This window comes from Palaemon carinicauda, chromosome 12 (genome assembly GCF_036898095.1).
Source record: "Palaemon carinicauda isolate YSFRI2023 chromosome 12, ASM3689809v2, whole genome shotgun sequence".
Taxonomy (NCBI): Eukaryota; Metazoa; Arthropoda; class Malacostraca; order Decapoda; family Palaemonidae; genus Palaemon; species Palaemon carinicauda.
In genome coordinates, this window is record NC_090736.1 from 10,130,118 (window position 1) to 10,146,580 (window position 16,463).

General features: G+C 36.7%; 1 protein-coding gene across 3 annotated transcripts in view; it reads left to right on the plus strand.

The window, feature by feature from the left end:
- The first annotated feature begins 344 nt into the window (after window positions 1-344).
- Window positions 345-16,463, plus strand: part of LOC137651212 (protein HGV2-like) — a 56,963-nt gene continuing 40,844 nt past the window's right edge. For 2 of the 3 annotated variants that reach the window (XM_068384396.1, XM_068384398.1), the window contains exons 1-4: window positions 345-697; window positions 5,647-5,737; window positions 8,100-8,235; window positions 14,515-14,577. In XM_068384396.1, the coding sequence (XP_068240497.1) occupies window positions 621-697; window positions 5,647-5,737; window positions 8,100-8,235; window positions 14,515-14,577 (367 nt within the window). In that variant the 5' untranslated portion in view covers window positions 345-620. The remainder of the gene's footprint in view (window positions 698-5,646; window positions 5,738-8,099; window positions 8,236-14,514; window positions 14,578-16,463) is intronic. The other variant, XM_068384397.1, reaches the window with a different exon arrangement.

The following is a 16,463-nucleotide window of genomic DNA, read 5'->3' on the forward strand; positions in this document are numbered from 1 at the left end:
CTGTAGGCAGCGTGAATAGCGCTTATTTCATTACCTGTGAGTTCAGGATGATATCAGCAATAATACATTCAACAATAATGATATAATTTTATCATTTAGAGGTTTAATGTAGTAATAAAATTATATGTTATTGTACTGGCCTCAATTAAAACCTACTTTCTATTGCTACTGAAATTATGTATAGTCTATGACCAGCAAGAATAGATTATTCAATATTGACATAGTTTTATCATTTAGAGATATAATTTATTAATAAAATTATATGTAATTATACTGGTATCAATTAAAACCTACTTTTTATTGCTAATTTCCTACTAAAGTCATGTATACACTATGACGTCATGACCAACCAAAGGGCCGAAGTGCGCGGGAAAAAGCGTCTACTCCACGGAAGAAGCCGCCGATTTCATTTTCTTCTACAAATTCATTTTCTCCTTGATATTTAAAGCAACGATATTCTGTAGATCTTGGTATCAGTGCGTACTAGAGTGAGTTTAGTTCCGTAGAACTGATCCTACAGCCATACTAACGGAAACAAGACCAGAAGGTTGAAGATTTGTTTGTTTGGAGTTGCTCTTCATTTGTGTAGTCCAGATCGTGCATTTTCGTATCCTTCCAAGATGCCTGAGACCCCAGAGAAAACAGCCGCCCCTGAGGTGTCAGCGAGTCCCAAAACATCGCCTTCTAAGAAGGAAATGTAAGTTGGAGCTGTATTTATGACTGTGTTCATGACAAGATTTTTTGCTTTGTCTTGGTCACCGCACTGAGGAGCTGGACATTAGGCAGCTACGATATTTTTGATTAGTCCTATACGCCACCCTTTGTCAGCATTACTGTAATTAGGTTTTTTGTAATGGGGTTTCAGGCTAGCATATTTGGTATTGGTATTATTTTACTGTATTACAGGGCAATGTAACCTAAGAAAAAGAGGTCTAACCTAAGTTTCCCCAGTAAGTTTATGATAAAACTATTTTTTTTACAGCTTCAAAGAAGACGGAAATGTGTATTTGGGGGTAATGTATGATAGCGACCACCTGTATGTATGATGACGGCAGTCTTAGTTGAGTCGCAGGGTTGTTTGTAGCGCTACGGCCAAGCGTCCTAATTTGCTTATTATCGCTCCGACTTATCTTGTATAGAATAAAAACGTTTGGAAATGGTCTACGGATCTTAAATATGTTGTGTAAGGGGGGGTTCGGGGGGGCGAAGCCCCCCTGGGTAAGGATACGGCTTTTAGCATAGGTTAGGTGGGTTTTTTAAGTTAGCTTCTCCCGCCAAAATCGTTTTTAGAACGACGGCCACAGTTCAGAATATTCCCGTTTTCTACGGGATCTGGCCGTCACCCTTCAAAGGCTCCGAGTCGCAAAGTAAGTAGGTAAGGACACGGCTTTTAGGTTAAGGGGGGAAAGTTTAGGTTAGTTGGGAGCCTTTGTATATCAGCAGCCAGTTCCTCCTTTTTGGATTATAAAAGGACTTCAACTAACCTAAAGCCCCCCCCCCCCCCTAACCTAACTTACAAGCTGTGTCCTCACCTACTTACCTAACGGGGGAGAGGGGGGCTGACGCCCCCGCTGCAACCCCCCTTACACTACCATATTCTAAGTTAGCCGTAATCATACATACACAAAGTATTTTTTTATGGCTTTAAAGTAAGCAGAAATCTGTAATTGGAGTTTATGTATGATAACGGCCGCCTGTATGTATGATGATTGCTGACTTAGAATGTGGAGGTCAAAGGGGGGTCGTAGGCGGCCCCCCCGCCCAGTAAGTAGGTAAGGACACGGATTGCAGGTTCGGTCATTATTAGGGTAAAGTTTAAGTTAGTTGTCCATTTTTTATGCAACCACGAGGAACCGGCCTCTGATATGCAAAGGCTCCAAAACGTGACTCCATCCCAATTAATATGGAATTGTTTGTAACAGCGTTCGTTTTATTACTACCTTATAACTTGAGAGGATATAGGTTTTTTTTCTGCCGTAAAGTTTGCTTTGCTCTTGATTAAACATCCCACTGCTAGTATATCGGTGTTAATTAACAATTACACACTTAGAATTTGGATACCTCGGCTATTATTACTTAGCGATTCATGGTTAAGGGTTTAAACTAATTACTAGTAATATTTTAGGTAAAATTATAGTTATGGATGGAACGATGTTTTGAACAGAGAATAGTTTTTCCTTTAGGAAGTAATGTGTTTACACTGAATTTGGCTTTCATTTTAACAGCAAATAATCTAAAAACCCATTGGACAATCTAAGAATGGTGATATTTTTTTAGAAATTAATGGTTTTTGCTCTGTCGTGCGGTCGCTTTGCAAGTGGTAAAGAAAAACCTCAAGCTCTTATGTAACTGCTGAGCTGTGCATGCTAACCTCATTGATTATTTCTTAAATAATCAAGTTTTCATTTGCAGTGAAAATAAGTTTTTCTTTAGGAAACACCTGTCTCAGTATAAAGCTTTTTCTGTGCGTAACTATAATAAAACTATGTTTTATTGAATTATGCTTTTTTAAAGATTTTTTTGAAATTGTCTTTATATAAAGTGAAAAATTTTCCAACAAACCTAAGATGTATGTGTTCTTACCTAAATTGGAGCTATTGTTGGAAGTTGGGTTACAATTCATAAAAAACGTCTTGACCCATCTGGAGAGAAGGTTATCTAGAATCTTATTCTATGATATCGTACAGCTAGGCAGGATGTGCAAATTTCACGTTCGACTATCACCTCTGGCTATGTATTGATGAGCGGAACTTCAACGGTTTCGTTATAAAACTTCACTGTTATAATAGGAAATTGGAATTTGCATAATTGAATAGACTTTTGCAAATACACTATTTTGAATCCTATATGTGGCTGGTGGGAACCGCAATTAACTAAATTACAGATTTTGATATAATAATACCCATTTTGCTCTTTTTGTCATCTTAGCACAGGTCACAGGAGCCTCCCTCCACTCGGTAGAAAAACTGATAGTTGGTGCTTTTGCCCTGAGTTACTTGTTCGAACAGAATAAATGGCTCAATGTTTTAGATTCTAAACCTGTTATTTATTTTCAGTATTGGAATATGTGATTTTATAGCCGTTATTTTATTTATCTTGTTAAAAATAAAAGGTTAAAGTAGAAACGTGTTTGATATATTTAGTCTGATCATTGGAAATGTGGTTCAAAAACACCTTTTAAGTGTGTATTTACACAATTGATAACCGCGGCCCATCCGGGTAACTGAGCAGTCACGTGACTTCCCGCACGTGGCGCAATGAAAACAAACCACACTTTAACGTGGTGCTGCATGAATGGTCGTCTGTTAAAGCTAAATTATTCACCATTATGCCTTCATCATGTGTTATTTTCAACTGCAAGAATCACAATATGATGCAGAGGAAAGATGTTGCATTTTTACAAGTTGTCCAGTCGTAGCAGAAGCCCGGATAGGAGGGATAAGTGGCTTGCAGCATGCCAGCAAATTAATCCAAATGGACACAAATGGTCCCCACCAAAGAGTCGGGTTATTTGTAGTGAACACTTTATCTCAGGTATTTATGAAATTTAACGTATTTTAATATAATTTAACATTCTGGTGGTTGGTGTTCAAACAGTATGTCTATTGGTGTTCATTATGAATTTATATTAAATTGCCAAAATACAGGTAAACCCAACAAGACTGAGAAAGAACACCCAGACTACATTCCATGCATACTGCCTTTCAGGAAAGACAGCTATGCCAAAGCCAAACGACAAATGACAAGAGAAGGCGATTGGTTTATGAGGCCAGCAGTAATACACCTCACACTTGTGTGCTGTAAACAGTTCAAAATAATTATTGTTTATCATAATTTTTAACTTGCAAGTGTCGCTAGAAGTTAGAACAGTTGTATTTTATATCTTATTACTCACCTGAAGCATTTAACTTTATATTGTAACGTGTTTTAGCAGCTCCAACCAAAGAATTCACATAATCGTAAGCCATTGCTCTGGTTTGTTTTCACTTCGCTTGATTCCCGCGCTAGCGGTCACGTGATCGATGACGTCAGCCCGCGGTTATGAATATAGTTCATGCACCCCAAATTTATTTGCCCCAGAAGTTGGAGCAAATGTTAGTTGTTCCTGAACTTTTTTTTTTTGTTCCTCCAGTTTGAAAACTTTTAGTCATGATGATAGAACTCTCAATTGTAAAATGAACATTATGCACAGAGTGCAATAAGAATAGTTTTCATATATTAAAAAAGTTATTGCATATTTGTTATAAAAACCTCTTTATTGCATGTTAGGCAAATTGATTTCTTGCACCCCTGGTCCTTTTTTTTAAAGGAACTTATATAAGGGAGAGAGGCTCTTGACACATTTGTTATTTTTATTATTACCTAAGCTACAACCCTAGTTGGAAAAGCAGGATGTTATAAGCCAAGGGCTCCAATAGGGAAAAATAGCCCGGTGAGGAAAGGAAATTAGGAAATAAACTATAGTATATGTAAAGTAATAAGAAATTAAAATATTTTAAGAACAGTAAAAAGATTATAACAGATCTCTCATATGTAAAATATAAAAAGACTTATGTCAGCCTGTTCAACATGAAAACAATGTAGTGATATTTTTTTATATTCTTCATCACTAATACTGGCATTCTACAGAGCCTCTATTCCTTAAGTAATAATATTTAAAATACAAATATGAAATAGAGAATACTATATAAAATATAAAACTATCCTCTACATAAAAGGAGACGACATAATAGCTGGCAAAACAGGATGAAAAGATTAAGAAGAGTACAAAGTAGGAACAGTTGGTGCATTGGTGACAGATCTCGAGTAGTATACATATTTCAGCAATTATGCAAACTCACCTGGAGTGTCCTATATGATTTACTCTGGATGCACGGGTAAGTTAGTAGGGCAGTCGCTCTAATGGAAGTGTGGCTACAAGCAATATTTGTACTCAAAAGTAACCTCATTTGACTGGTTCAAATTTGTTGAAAGTATTCATTGTCATTTGTCCGAAGTTTTCTTGTATAGTATTTGCATGAGTTGGGTCACAACGGCTTGGTTGTGCGAAGAGAATTTGCCCATGAGCTACCTGTTATTGAGCTTCGCATTGCATATTTCTTTTTTCACTTTTCCATTGTAGTCTCTGTCAGGTCCCGTTCACTTAGAAGTGCTCTGGAGGTCAAACAAGTTTTGTTTGTCATTTAAACTCTAAAAGGGGTGAGACATTTGGTATATCAAAACTTGTCATAAAACTAGGAAATTAAGTATGATTTCAATATATTTGTTAAAGAATATAATCTGTTCCTTATCAAGTGAGGTTTTAATGTGCAGAGAGGCTGCATATTTGCAAGATAAAAAACAACACAGTTTAGGAGCATTTGGGCTCCAGTGACTGATGCGTGTTGGCTGTATTTTGTACTGGAAATTGCTTGAATACTGTACTGTGCATATGCAGTTCTAATAGCTTTGAGTCATTGTAAAAATTTTAAGCATTATTGTAACTGCAATATATAAAACCCCAATGTCGCTAAAATAGTAAAGGGGTAATCCTATTCCTCTTAGGTGTAACACCTTTAATTAATCTTGCTGTACTTTAGATAAATTTGTTCAACTTTCTAATTTTTATTCAAGGTATCAAAATGTGTTATTTTTCTGTATTTTCAGAGATGCAGCTACCATGGCTTTGAACCATTTTGCTCAAGGAAAGAGACATTTGATTGTTGGTGATATACAATCAGCTGTGAATTCTCTTCAGGTAAGTGTTTCAAATTGTTTCAAATTAGCCATTTTATATTGCTTTTGAAAATTTAGATTTAAGATTACTGTTTTTTAAATGGGAAATTTAACATAGTACAGGTAATCGTCGACTTACGACTGAGATGGGCACTGAGAGACGCATTGTAACGTGATCTAGACGTATGTCAAATTTAAAATGTGAAATTTCCATAGATTTATTATGCTGTCATGATACTTTAATCATCTTGGTTATATTTCATCAACTTTTTCTTCCCATATAATATATTTCATTTTCTTAGTTCATAGTAGTGTACTGTAAATTGTGCTTTACCAGCCACCTGTTTACACCTCGTTTTAAAAAATTTAACTTTCATTCCAACGTAAATGTCTTGGGTTTGTATATTTATGAAAACAAATCTCCAAATTAGGTCATTTTTTACAATTTTCAGAAATATTGAAGATACTCTTGATCACTAGTATCTCTGATTTTTTTTTTTTTTTTTTTTTGGCAGGCTGTGATCAAATGAATCACACTTAGTAGATACCAAAAGCTATGAAGTTGCCGTTGGTTATCTTTAATATTTTACTCCTCACATGATTTGTATTCCAGAACAACTCGTTACACTGTCTGTTAGTTATATTGTGTACAGAATTATTTCCCACAACAACCTCTGGTTGTAGTTTTTCCTTTCCTATCATCATTAGCTTAGAATAACTTTTTTATATTTTCAATCTACTGTTATCTTATACTTTTTAGAAATTCCCACCATTCCACCACCACTTTCCTCTTCCTCAGATTCTACCCATAATATTAAGTCAGCTGCTACATATATTACTGTGTTAAAATCGAAAAGGGTCCAGTGCCGATCCTCGATGGATGCCAATATTGATTCTAAACTTCTGATAATCTTGCCTTTGCCTTTCATTTAGGTCTAGTGATATGGTAGAGTAAATAGATTTAAGTGTTTCTGTTACCCACTGCCTTGCTAAAGCTCCATTTAATTGTTTCATTGTATGTTAAATGACTTTTCAAGATCCACAAACATACACATGAAGAAAATACTGTATACCTGTAGTCTCTACGTCTGATGTTTTTCTCTTGCAACTACCTCATTATGAAAACTGCCTTGCCTTTGATTTGGCTTCAAGCTAAATTGACCGATAATTATTGGTTACATGGGCTAAAGATTTTCAAAATACTGTCCCCATCATTCCATAACTTTTTTATTATAATTTATGAATATTTGTTATTTGTATAATTTCCCTTTTATTTTATTTTCAAAGCCTCTGCTCTTCTAGACATTTTGTTTCTCCTCTTGTGTTGAGATCTTGATTCCATTCCTACTAACATGTCTTTGCCCTTGCCTCCTGCATATTAGTTTTCACTTATTTTTTTTTTTCCATGTTTAGTACTGTCCTTATCCGTCCTCTGCCATAGTTTAAAGTCTTCCTTTAGTTTCCTTTTGTAAATTCTGATTTCTTTATTGTTTCGTTTTATATCACCCTTCTATGTTACTCCACTTATTGTTCTGGTTTTCACTGACCCCTCTTTGATGTAAAATTTGCTGACACTTCTTACTATTTCTCAGTTTTCATGTTTTTATTCTTTTGTTGGGCCTTTTTTTTTCCTATCATCTTTCTATCTTTTACAATTAAATTTGTCCACTGCAATCTGTTAAGCAAGGCTCGCCTGGAATCTTGGTTCAATCTTTTTCTTTGATGTCCAGTATGTATTTCCCTTGAATTCTGTATGCCTTCAGATTTCCTCTAGGCTCCCAAGGTATGGTCTTCATTGTCTTTAATCCTTGACTTTGTCAGGAAAATTGTTTCTTCTGCCTTTGTCCATTCATATGTGGTCAATTATATTTACGTTCATTTTAATTGCGGAATTGTAGTCTTAGTATTTATAGCTGGGAAAATGAAGACTTATGCCTTAAACACTTTCCTGAGGTAGTTTTGATATACATTATTGTCATCTATGCACTCCTACTTACTGAAATTGCTTTCAAAATATTAAAATGTGGTTCTTTGCCTTAAAAGAACTTTTTCCTCTACCTGATTTGGGTATATCCTCTGTGTGATATTGAAAGTAATTGTATGAAATGCATGGCCAGGAGGGAAAAATGAATGAATATTTTAATGCAAGCGCTAGGATTAGGACACTGTATTTTCACCTTCACCATTGTCATTCCTTGTTATTTGTAGAGCTGCTCCTGTCAATCATCATTCAGGCTATATGACAGTGGTTTATTATCTTTTTTCTTTGTCTTGTATTTTTTAGTTTGAATAGAAATTTGAATTGGTTTTTAAATAGAAATTTACATCATAGATTGTGTACTCCAAAAAATACTTTCAACATCAATTATATATTGAATTGACAGGAGGCTTGCACATTGCTTGCTGATCAGTATGGAGAAACTGCCCCTGAGTGTGGAGATGCCTACTTCTGCTATGGCAAAGCTCTACTGGAAATGGCACGCATGGAAAGTGGTGTAATTGGAAATGCTCTCGAAGGAGGTAAGTATACAAAATGTGATCCTCAAGTAAAGGGGAAAGGTATTTCTTACTATAGATTGGTACTTGAGTAAATATTTTCTTTGAATTTGCAATGATGATGACTGTACTCTGACCTTGTGAAATCTTTTAAAGAGAAATTCCATTGCACTAAAGGAATTCTCATATTAGAGCTTAGATATGAGAATTCGTTATACCCATTTTGTTGGAATTCATATGAATAGTTGATTTTGATGCTTATATTTTAGAAATCAATATTTTTGTTTAAAAGGCCAGGAAGTGTGTAGTTAGTAAACTGCTGTGCATTTATTAAGAAAAGTGGGTGGTACCCATAATTGTTCATTGTATATCGATTTCAATTTAATTTGAATAAATAGAATAGGCAAATAAAGAGATAACTGAATCTCTTTAAGTGCAAATTAAGGAAAACCCACCCCTACGAACAATCTATACATTAGTAAAAAATTATATGCCTATTTCTGGCAATCAGAATGCCTCAAGTGTTCGTAGACATGCCATTCTGAGCTTTAATTTCGAATGAAACTAGCTACGAGTGACTCCTTGCATATGTACTTTTAACCCATCAGTATGAAATAACCATCCCCCTTTTTTGTTTGCTTTCCCACCATTATCCCTACATTAAGGGGTTGTTTCCTTTGATAAAAGGCATCCTCTTCCATCAAACCTTTTCTCTCCATATCATCCTTCACTTTATCTTACCATCTAGTTCTCTTCCTCCCTCTTGTTCTCCTCGCCATCCATCTTTTAACGCGTGCCAGGTGTTGAAGGTTTGGGTGTTGTATACACCAGACAATCTTTATGGTCTTTTTCTAAAAGAGTACTCACAAGCCCCTTGATCTCTTTGTGCTTGGTTTTGTGGTGGCTGCTCAAGTCGTTGTGCAACAAGCCCAGATCCCTTACTGGATTGTAAGCTTCTTGTCTATGGGAAGAGATTTTGATGTAAGTCTAGAATGAAAGCAGAATGACTGACTGGCTCTCCACCTCCATTCCTTTTCACTCTTAGGGGACAAAAGGGTTGAAGCATTACTCTTTGGATCTGAGTTTATGCTGATAAATTACACTTCTGAGCTCCATTTTTTAGAACTCATATTTTTCTCCCATCCTCCTTAGATGAGGGGGAGGATGGTGGTATATGTACCATTCTGTTGATTATACTCCAGGTATATTGTTCTGAAAGATCTTCTTTTGAGAGAAGGGATTCCTCCTTTAACCACATACTCTACCAGTCTTCTGAGACAGGCCAGGACCTATCAGCCTATACATCCCAATTGTAGATAAGAGGTTACTGGAGTCTTCTCCTTTCCTTTACGGCACCAGATAGATTGTATTTTTACCAAGTTCTTTAGGTTAAACTTCCCTTTTCATCCACCCTCTCAGTACTGAGCCAAAAGTTCATAAGTGAAGACATTTTGACAAGTAAGGATACAGGGCTCCTTGCCCTTGCTTCAACCAGTTGCTTAACTACTTATTATGACGCTTCAACGGCTGTCCAGTTCACGCTGAAAACACATTCCCTACCGAAAGGACTCTTGTTTGTTTGCATAGCCAGGGAAAGTACATACCAGTACTTGAAAATTTGTGGCTTTAACCCTCGTGAATATTCTTAAAAGCATGTTTGAATCTGTTTGGATTATTAGTTGTTATGGATCAAGTGTTAATATTGCATATACATTATTCATTCTCGAAAGACAGTCTTCCATGCTTTTGAATTTTTTATGGCTCAACTATGAAGCTAGTTTATCTCATGTTCTGTTTTGATGCCTGAAGCACAAATGGACATCATTATAATTGGGCTACTACCCTGCCAAATCCATCATGTCTGTTTCGCACAGCTAAAACAGTTATTAAAGGATTTCATACCAATGATGTCCAGGTTATTGGTATGGTATGTCTGCTTTTGTTTGAATTAAAGCAACCCTGTTACGTATATTTAGAGAAATTGTGAAAGTTCCATGAAAACATTGACTTATGCTGTCTCAAAGGGCTTCTCTGAATCCATTGAACCCTTCCCAACTTGACCATTTTCTTCATTTTCCATTTAAGTTTGATACGATTGATTGGTTTGATAGGAGCCATACAAGCCATCAATATTGAGTGACCCCATTCCTTTTATGTTATACATTGATGAACAGTATTACTTACTGATGGGCCTGTGCACTCATGTGATTAGTCCCTTTTAGTTGTTTTGAATCTTGTAAACTCCAAAATTGACTTGTTTGAGGATAGCACAGACATCGTTTGTGCCTTATATGAATGATGGAATTCTATGAAAAATTGTCATAAATTTTAATATTTGAAGAGATTAAGTTTGGTTTCAGAGTACAGTAAATCATAAAAGTTAATTTATTCCTATGCGGATACAAACTTGAGTCATTTAATGATGTTACATCTGATTTTGTTTCTTACAGCCAGACAAAAAAGAAATCGGTAGATTACATCATTGTACGTTGCTATGGGCAACTACTATCCGTGATGCAACCTGCTTGAGACAAGGGCTTCCTCATAATTCTTCAGGGCAAAAAGATAGTCAGTCAGTCATGTATCCTGCTTTCACTCCCACTATCAGATAACAGCTTTGCCCAATCTTTTGCTCTTTAGTGCCTGTGGTTGCGTCTTGACATTAGTTCACTTGCTTGCTCATTATTTGTGATTGTGTGCCTTTTTTCGACTGTCGAGTACGATGTGCTCCTGTCCAGGCCGTAATGGCGCCTGTGTGGTACATATTGAGTCTGGTAGAAGTGGACCCTCATCCGGTATGTCTGATGTATCGAGGGAAGAAATGTTCTGTAGAATCCTCATGTGAATATTGTATGGAATGGTCGTCCTCCCATTGGGATAAATATTGTTCCCGCCAGAAGAAATGAGCCATGAGAGATCACTCTCCTCCTTCCCCTTCGAGTGAGAAGAGACGAAAGGTAGGTCCTGTGTCAAATGTTCTTGAGGTACCTAGACGACTGACTTCTCTTGGTAGAGTCCAGAGTTCTGCTAGAACACAGACAGATTACTGGTTCTGAGCAAGGAGTTAGGGATCCAACTGAACCTACAGAAATCCAGTCTCATCCCCAACCAGTCCATCAGGTATCTGGGCATGAACATAGACTTGATGTAAGCCAAAGCCTTCCCGGCGGCAGATAGAATAGCAAATTTCAGGACTTGGCAGAAAATTTCCTGAGACGGGACCTGCTGGCCAGGTCAGGGCAGCTGCTGCTAGGTCACCTGTCTTCATTAGAGAGGTTTGTTCCTCTTGGGAGATTCCATCTGCACTTGGTGCAGCGGGCTCTAAAGACACTGAGGTTGCAAGGCTGACCACCCTTCAACCCTGCTACAAGTATCTCAGAAGGTATTATCAAATCACCGGTGGTGGCTGAACAAAGATAACCTGTTAGTGTGAATGCACCTCCACCACAGCTCATGCTGTTCATGGGTGCATCTCGCTGGGGAAAGGGGCGCTCAAGAACTTCCATATAAATTTCTTGGAAATGAAAGTGGTGCAACTAGCGTTACTGCACTTTGCAAAGACTGAAAGTTCACTCTGTGGTGTTAATGAGATACAACACAGAAGTCCCCTACATCTAACAAGGAGGCATAGCCTCTCTCGTCCTATGCAACCTGGCAATCGAGATTCTCAAGTGGACTCAGTCTCAGGCGTTCTCTCGGCAAGTTTTATCCCCTGGGAAGAGGAATGTCATTGTTGATCAACTGAGCTGCCAAGGGGCCAAGAGACGTGATTTTGTGGGGCTCCCCATTTCTGGAGATATTCGCCACCCATCTGAATCACAAAATCCATGTGAACTGCTTTCCAGTCCCAGTCCAAGCTGTAGTGAGGGAAGAATCATTTCAACACCCATGGGATGGTCTAGACTTCTACGCCTTCCCACTGTTCTATCTGATTCGTCAGACACTGAACAGAATTAGAACATTCAAGGGAAATAGAGTAACGCTAGTTACCCCAGGGTGGCCAGCAGCGGAGTGGTATTCAGACCTGCTGGAGCTTCTCACCGAAATTCCAAGAGAACTTCCAGAATGGCCAAACCTGCTACAGCAACCTCACATACTAAAATTCCACGAATAGTACATTGCCTGTTTCTTCAATGCTGGAGACTATCCAGATCTCATCCAAAAGAAAGTTTTTTTTTTTTAAAACCAACACCAAAAAAACATTCTGGATACTTTCGAAAGTTTTCAGCAGCTGTTTATCAGGCAGTGGAAAATCTTTAGGGGAATATTGCTCCACTCGAAACCACTATTCCTCTGATTGCAGAATTTTTAGTATTCCTAAGGAACAAGAAGGGCCTTTCAGTCACTACGCTGAAGGGCTATTGCTCGGCCTTGAGCCAAGTATTCAAACTGAAAGGACTGGACCTTTTAGATTCTTGCGAAGTCTCAGCCTTGATGAGGAGTTTTGAGCAGTCTTCCCCTACTCGGGAATTAAAACCACCCTCCTGGGGTGTGACTAAGGTCCTGTGGTCCTTAAAGAAATCCCTGTATGAACCTATTCACAAAGCCTTAGACAGGAACCTTACATTAAAATCAGTCTTCCTTCTTGCCTTAGATTCACCCAAGAGAGTGAGTGAACTGCATAGTATATCCCATATTATGTCATGTTACAGAGGGTGGGGAAAACTCCTTGTCTTTTGTTCCAAACTTTGTGGCCAAAACCCAAAATCCGGTTTTTAAGGATATCAGATTTGACTGTTTCATGATCTCTCTCAAAGATGTAACTGATGACCCGGATGATATGTTACGATGTCCTATGAGGGCAGTATATAAATACCTTAATAAGGACAAAGAATTTCATGCCTAGAATCTCCAATATGTTTGTGAGCATTGGCTGCTCTAAAAAGAAAGTTTCCAGAAACAATTTTTTTTTTTTTCTAATTAAGAGAGACTATCATGAGAGCCTATAAATCCTCAGAGGAAGTGCCTCCAAGGGCCCCACCCTTGGGCACATGACATTCGTGGACTTGCAGCAAGTGTGACGTTCCATAAAAATCACTCGTTAATCGGGTTTTAAAAGCAGGAGTCTGGAGGAGATGAACCGCTTTTACGAACCACTACCTTAAAGACTGCACATACAGGTTCTTAGACATCTTTTTTCTTGGCCCTGTTGTGGCTGCACAGCAAATAGTCTAATTTTTAGCTCTCATGGGACAGTTAACTGCTTTTATCTTGGGTGTCAGTTCTCTGCATTATGAGGGCGCTTATGAGTATAAGTAGATAAGAATATCTTAATATATTAATGTGGCTGGTGTATTGATGATATGTGAATTATATAAATAGTACAAGTCTCCTAATGTTCATATCACTGCACCCTGGCAAAGCACTCTAGAATTGAACAAAGTGCCCTGCCTCGTGCGAGCCGGCTGCAGTGTTCACAAATAATTCACTTTGATTGTATCTAGAGGATCAAGGCAAACCTCCTACTTCAAGTAGATATCCTTCCATCTAAGGAAGACTCCCCGTTAAATGACTTGAGTTTGTATCCGAGTTATTTACGAAAGGTCACGCCTCAGCGAACCCACAAGTCTTTGACCAGAAGTAGTGTTGTGAGGAAGCGCTTGTCCCAACGGGTTGCGTCATGGATAGCGGCTGTCCATAGCAACGTACCGTGACTTAATCTACCAGACTTTTGTCTGGCCATAAGAAACTAGACCAGAAGTAACCATATTAAATGACTCAGGTTTGCATAGCTAAGAAAAATAAACTAAAAAAATTTTTTTTTTGGTGCTTCCATTACTTTAGATTCCCAGGTTATCATAATTTCATGTTTATAATTTGTATAGATATTAATTAATTTTTATAATTTTCTAGTTTTTAAAAAGGTTTTTATTTTGATCTTTAATTTTAGCTAATGGAAGTTTTGTGCTTATGTTTAATTTTGATTTTTTTTTCTTAATTTAACAAAGAACTAGTTTTTAATGCTTTTGATTTCATGAGATATTTTAATTATTTAAAGTACCATTTTTATTTTAATTATAGATCTTTATATATGCTTTAGTTATTGAAAAATAGAGGAGATTCTTGGGCATTAGAAGTGTATTATGCTAATAGTAAGACACACCCTCAGAAAAATTCAATTGTATATCAAAGTTTACAGTTGACATGTGCCGATGGTTAGATTAAATGTACAAAGGAAGATCTTCAATTGTTAGCATTTATAGGTATATTTGGTATTACTAATATGGTTCTGTACACAGAAAGAATATTAATTGTCTGAAGTAAGAAATTGTTCAAGGCATAGTATAGCACAGTTACTTTCAGTACCAAATGAAGATGATGCAGAGAAATCTGATGACAAGAAACCAAACCCAGAGGGGAAAACAGGTAATGGTTATAGAAAAGATTGTGTACTGTAGTTAGAAAATGTATGAAGTAGTTTGGACGTTTCTTGATGAGCTATCTCTGCGGTAGTTTGATGAGACTTCCCATGTAAAAACTCTTGTATACCAGAACTTGGGGTGGCATTTGTTGGAAAGGTGGTGTAAGTTAGGGATTTGTGAAAATACTGTTGATTGTGGTGACGCTCAATTCATGTGACATAGGGATTTTATATTAGGTGAGGGTAAGACTTAAGTCATTTTAGACCTTGGGATTAGGTAATTGTTTTAAGACAAGCTATATGATGTGGGAGTATTTTCTAAAAACTCTTATGCCTTTCGAATTACTCGATGCATCTTTTTCACAAGTGTTTTTGCTTTGAATCTATTTGTACAAACTGTAAATTTCTATTCCTTTGTTATACTAACCCCTGTAAAGATTTCTCTCTGCTCTCACACAATTCCTTATACAGTATTTGGGTACTAACTACAGATTTCTTGATCAACAATGAAAGATTTCTTGTAGCTTCTTTGCTGCAAATGGTTATTAGCTATATTCCCTTCTTGTTTCAACTCCCCCAATTTCCTTGATCTCTTTAGTATGGCATTGTTTAATTTATAATTTTTTGCTTCAGTTTTACTTCTGGAAAAAAAATGTGGGTTGGATATATGATTAATATTCGTGATGAATATAAAGTAGCTGTCTTTTTGTACACCTTCTCATTTGCAGCACCTATTAAGCAAAGTTTTGAGGATACCCAAGGTATCTGGTTTATTCAATTTCTTCTGAAGATCTGTAAATATCTGCTTTCTACACAGTATTGATAATAGAAAATTACATAAGTTTCTGTTATGTTTTGAAACCACAAAAATATCCCGGTTATTGATTTAAAAGTCAACCTTTGTGCTTTCTGAAACTGACAGAATTACTAATTTGTTCATTTGGTATTCTTTATACTATATGATGACTGTACACTATGTGGGTTAAATTTCTTGATGCCCTTTGTTTGAGTTGAAAATGTAGGAGAATGGCTTTTTCAGATTTCATTGAAAGTTAGGAATCTGTAGGTCTGTTTTTGTTGGAATCTTTAGAAAGGAAAGCAGATGAGGTACATGACCATAATGGAAAAAAATATAAGTCCAACCTTTGTCATCTTTCTGTCAAATACATAGACGTGTAGTCTAGAAATCTGCATCTGGCTTATCTTCCTTTTTTACTATGATATTCGTTTAAAGAGAGATTGTTCATCCTGGTGTCCTGAATGTAATATACCATTGCTCCTTTCATGTTTTCTAATGATTATTACATGGCTGACTGTTGCTGAATAAAATTCTGTATTGGCCCAAGTTCCTGAGCTTTGTCTTATCTTGATGGCTAACAGCTATACATCAAAAACTACATTTTGGACGAAAGTCTTTGTTAGCTAAATTTCCCTTTATTATATATAGTAAATCTAATTTTTTGGAATATTTAAGTAGTATGGCTTCGTTTACGGCTATGGTCACCGATGCTCTACTAAGTACGTAGTGATAAAAGGCCATCTTAAAACATTTGAACTAAGTAGGGGTGAAATAATTTGGTGAAGCCTAAATTATAACTTTGAGGCAGTTATCATTTGGTATTACTTGTTTATTTTCATGTTTTCATTAAAAAAAATGAGAACTGACTGAGGTTCCTCAAACGTGACTTATTTGAAAAAAAAACTCTGGAGTTAGCGAGAGGAATTTTTTTCCCTTTTCATTTTACTTGCCGTCTTAATTTATTAATTTATTATTTTTTTTTTCTTTAGTTGGTAATATAGGATTGACAGTTTGGTCTCCTAGAAATAAATGGTTGGTAGAAAGTAACTACAGTAATAGGTAGCTGTCCAAATTTGCAAGTCTCCGGGTTTC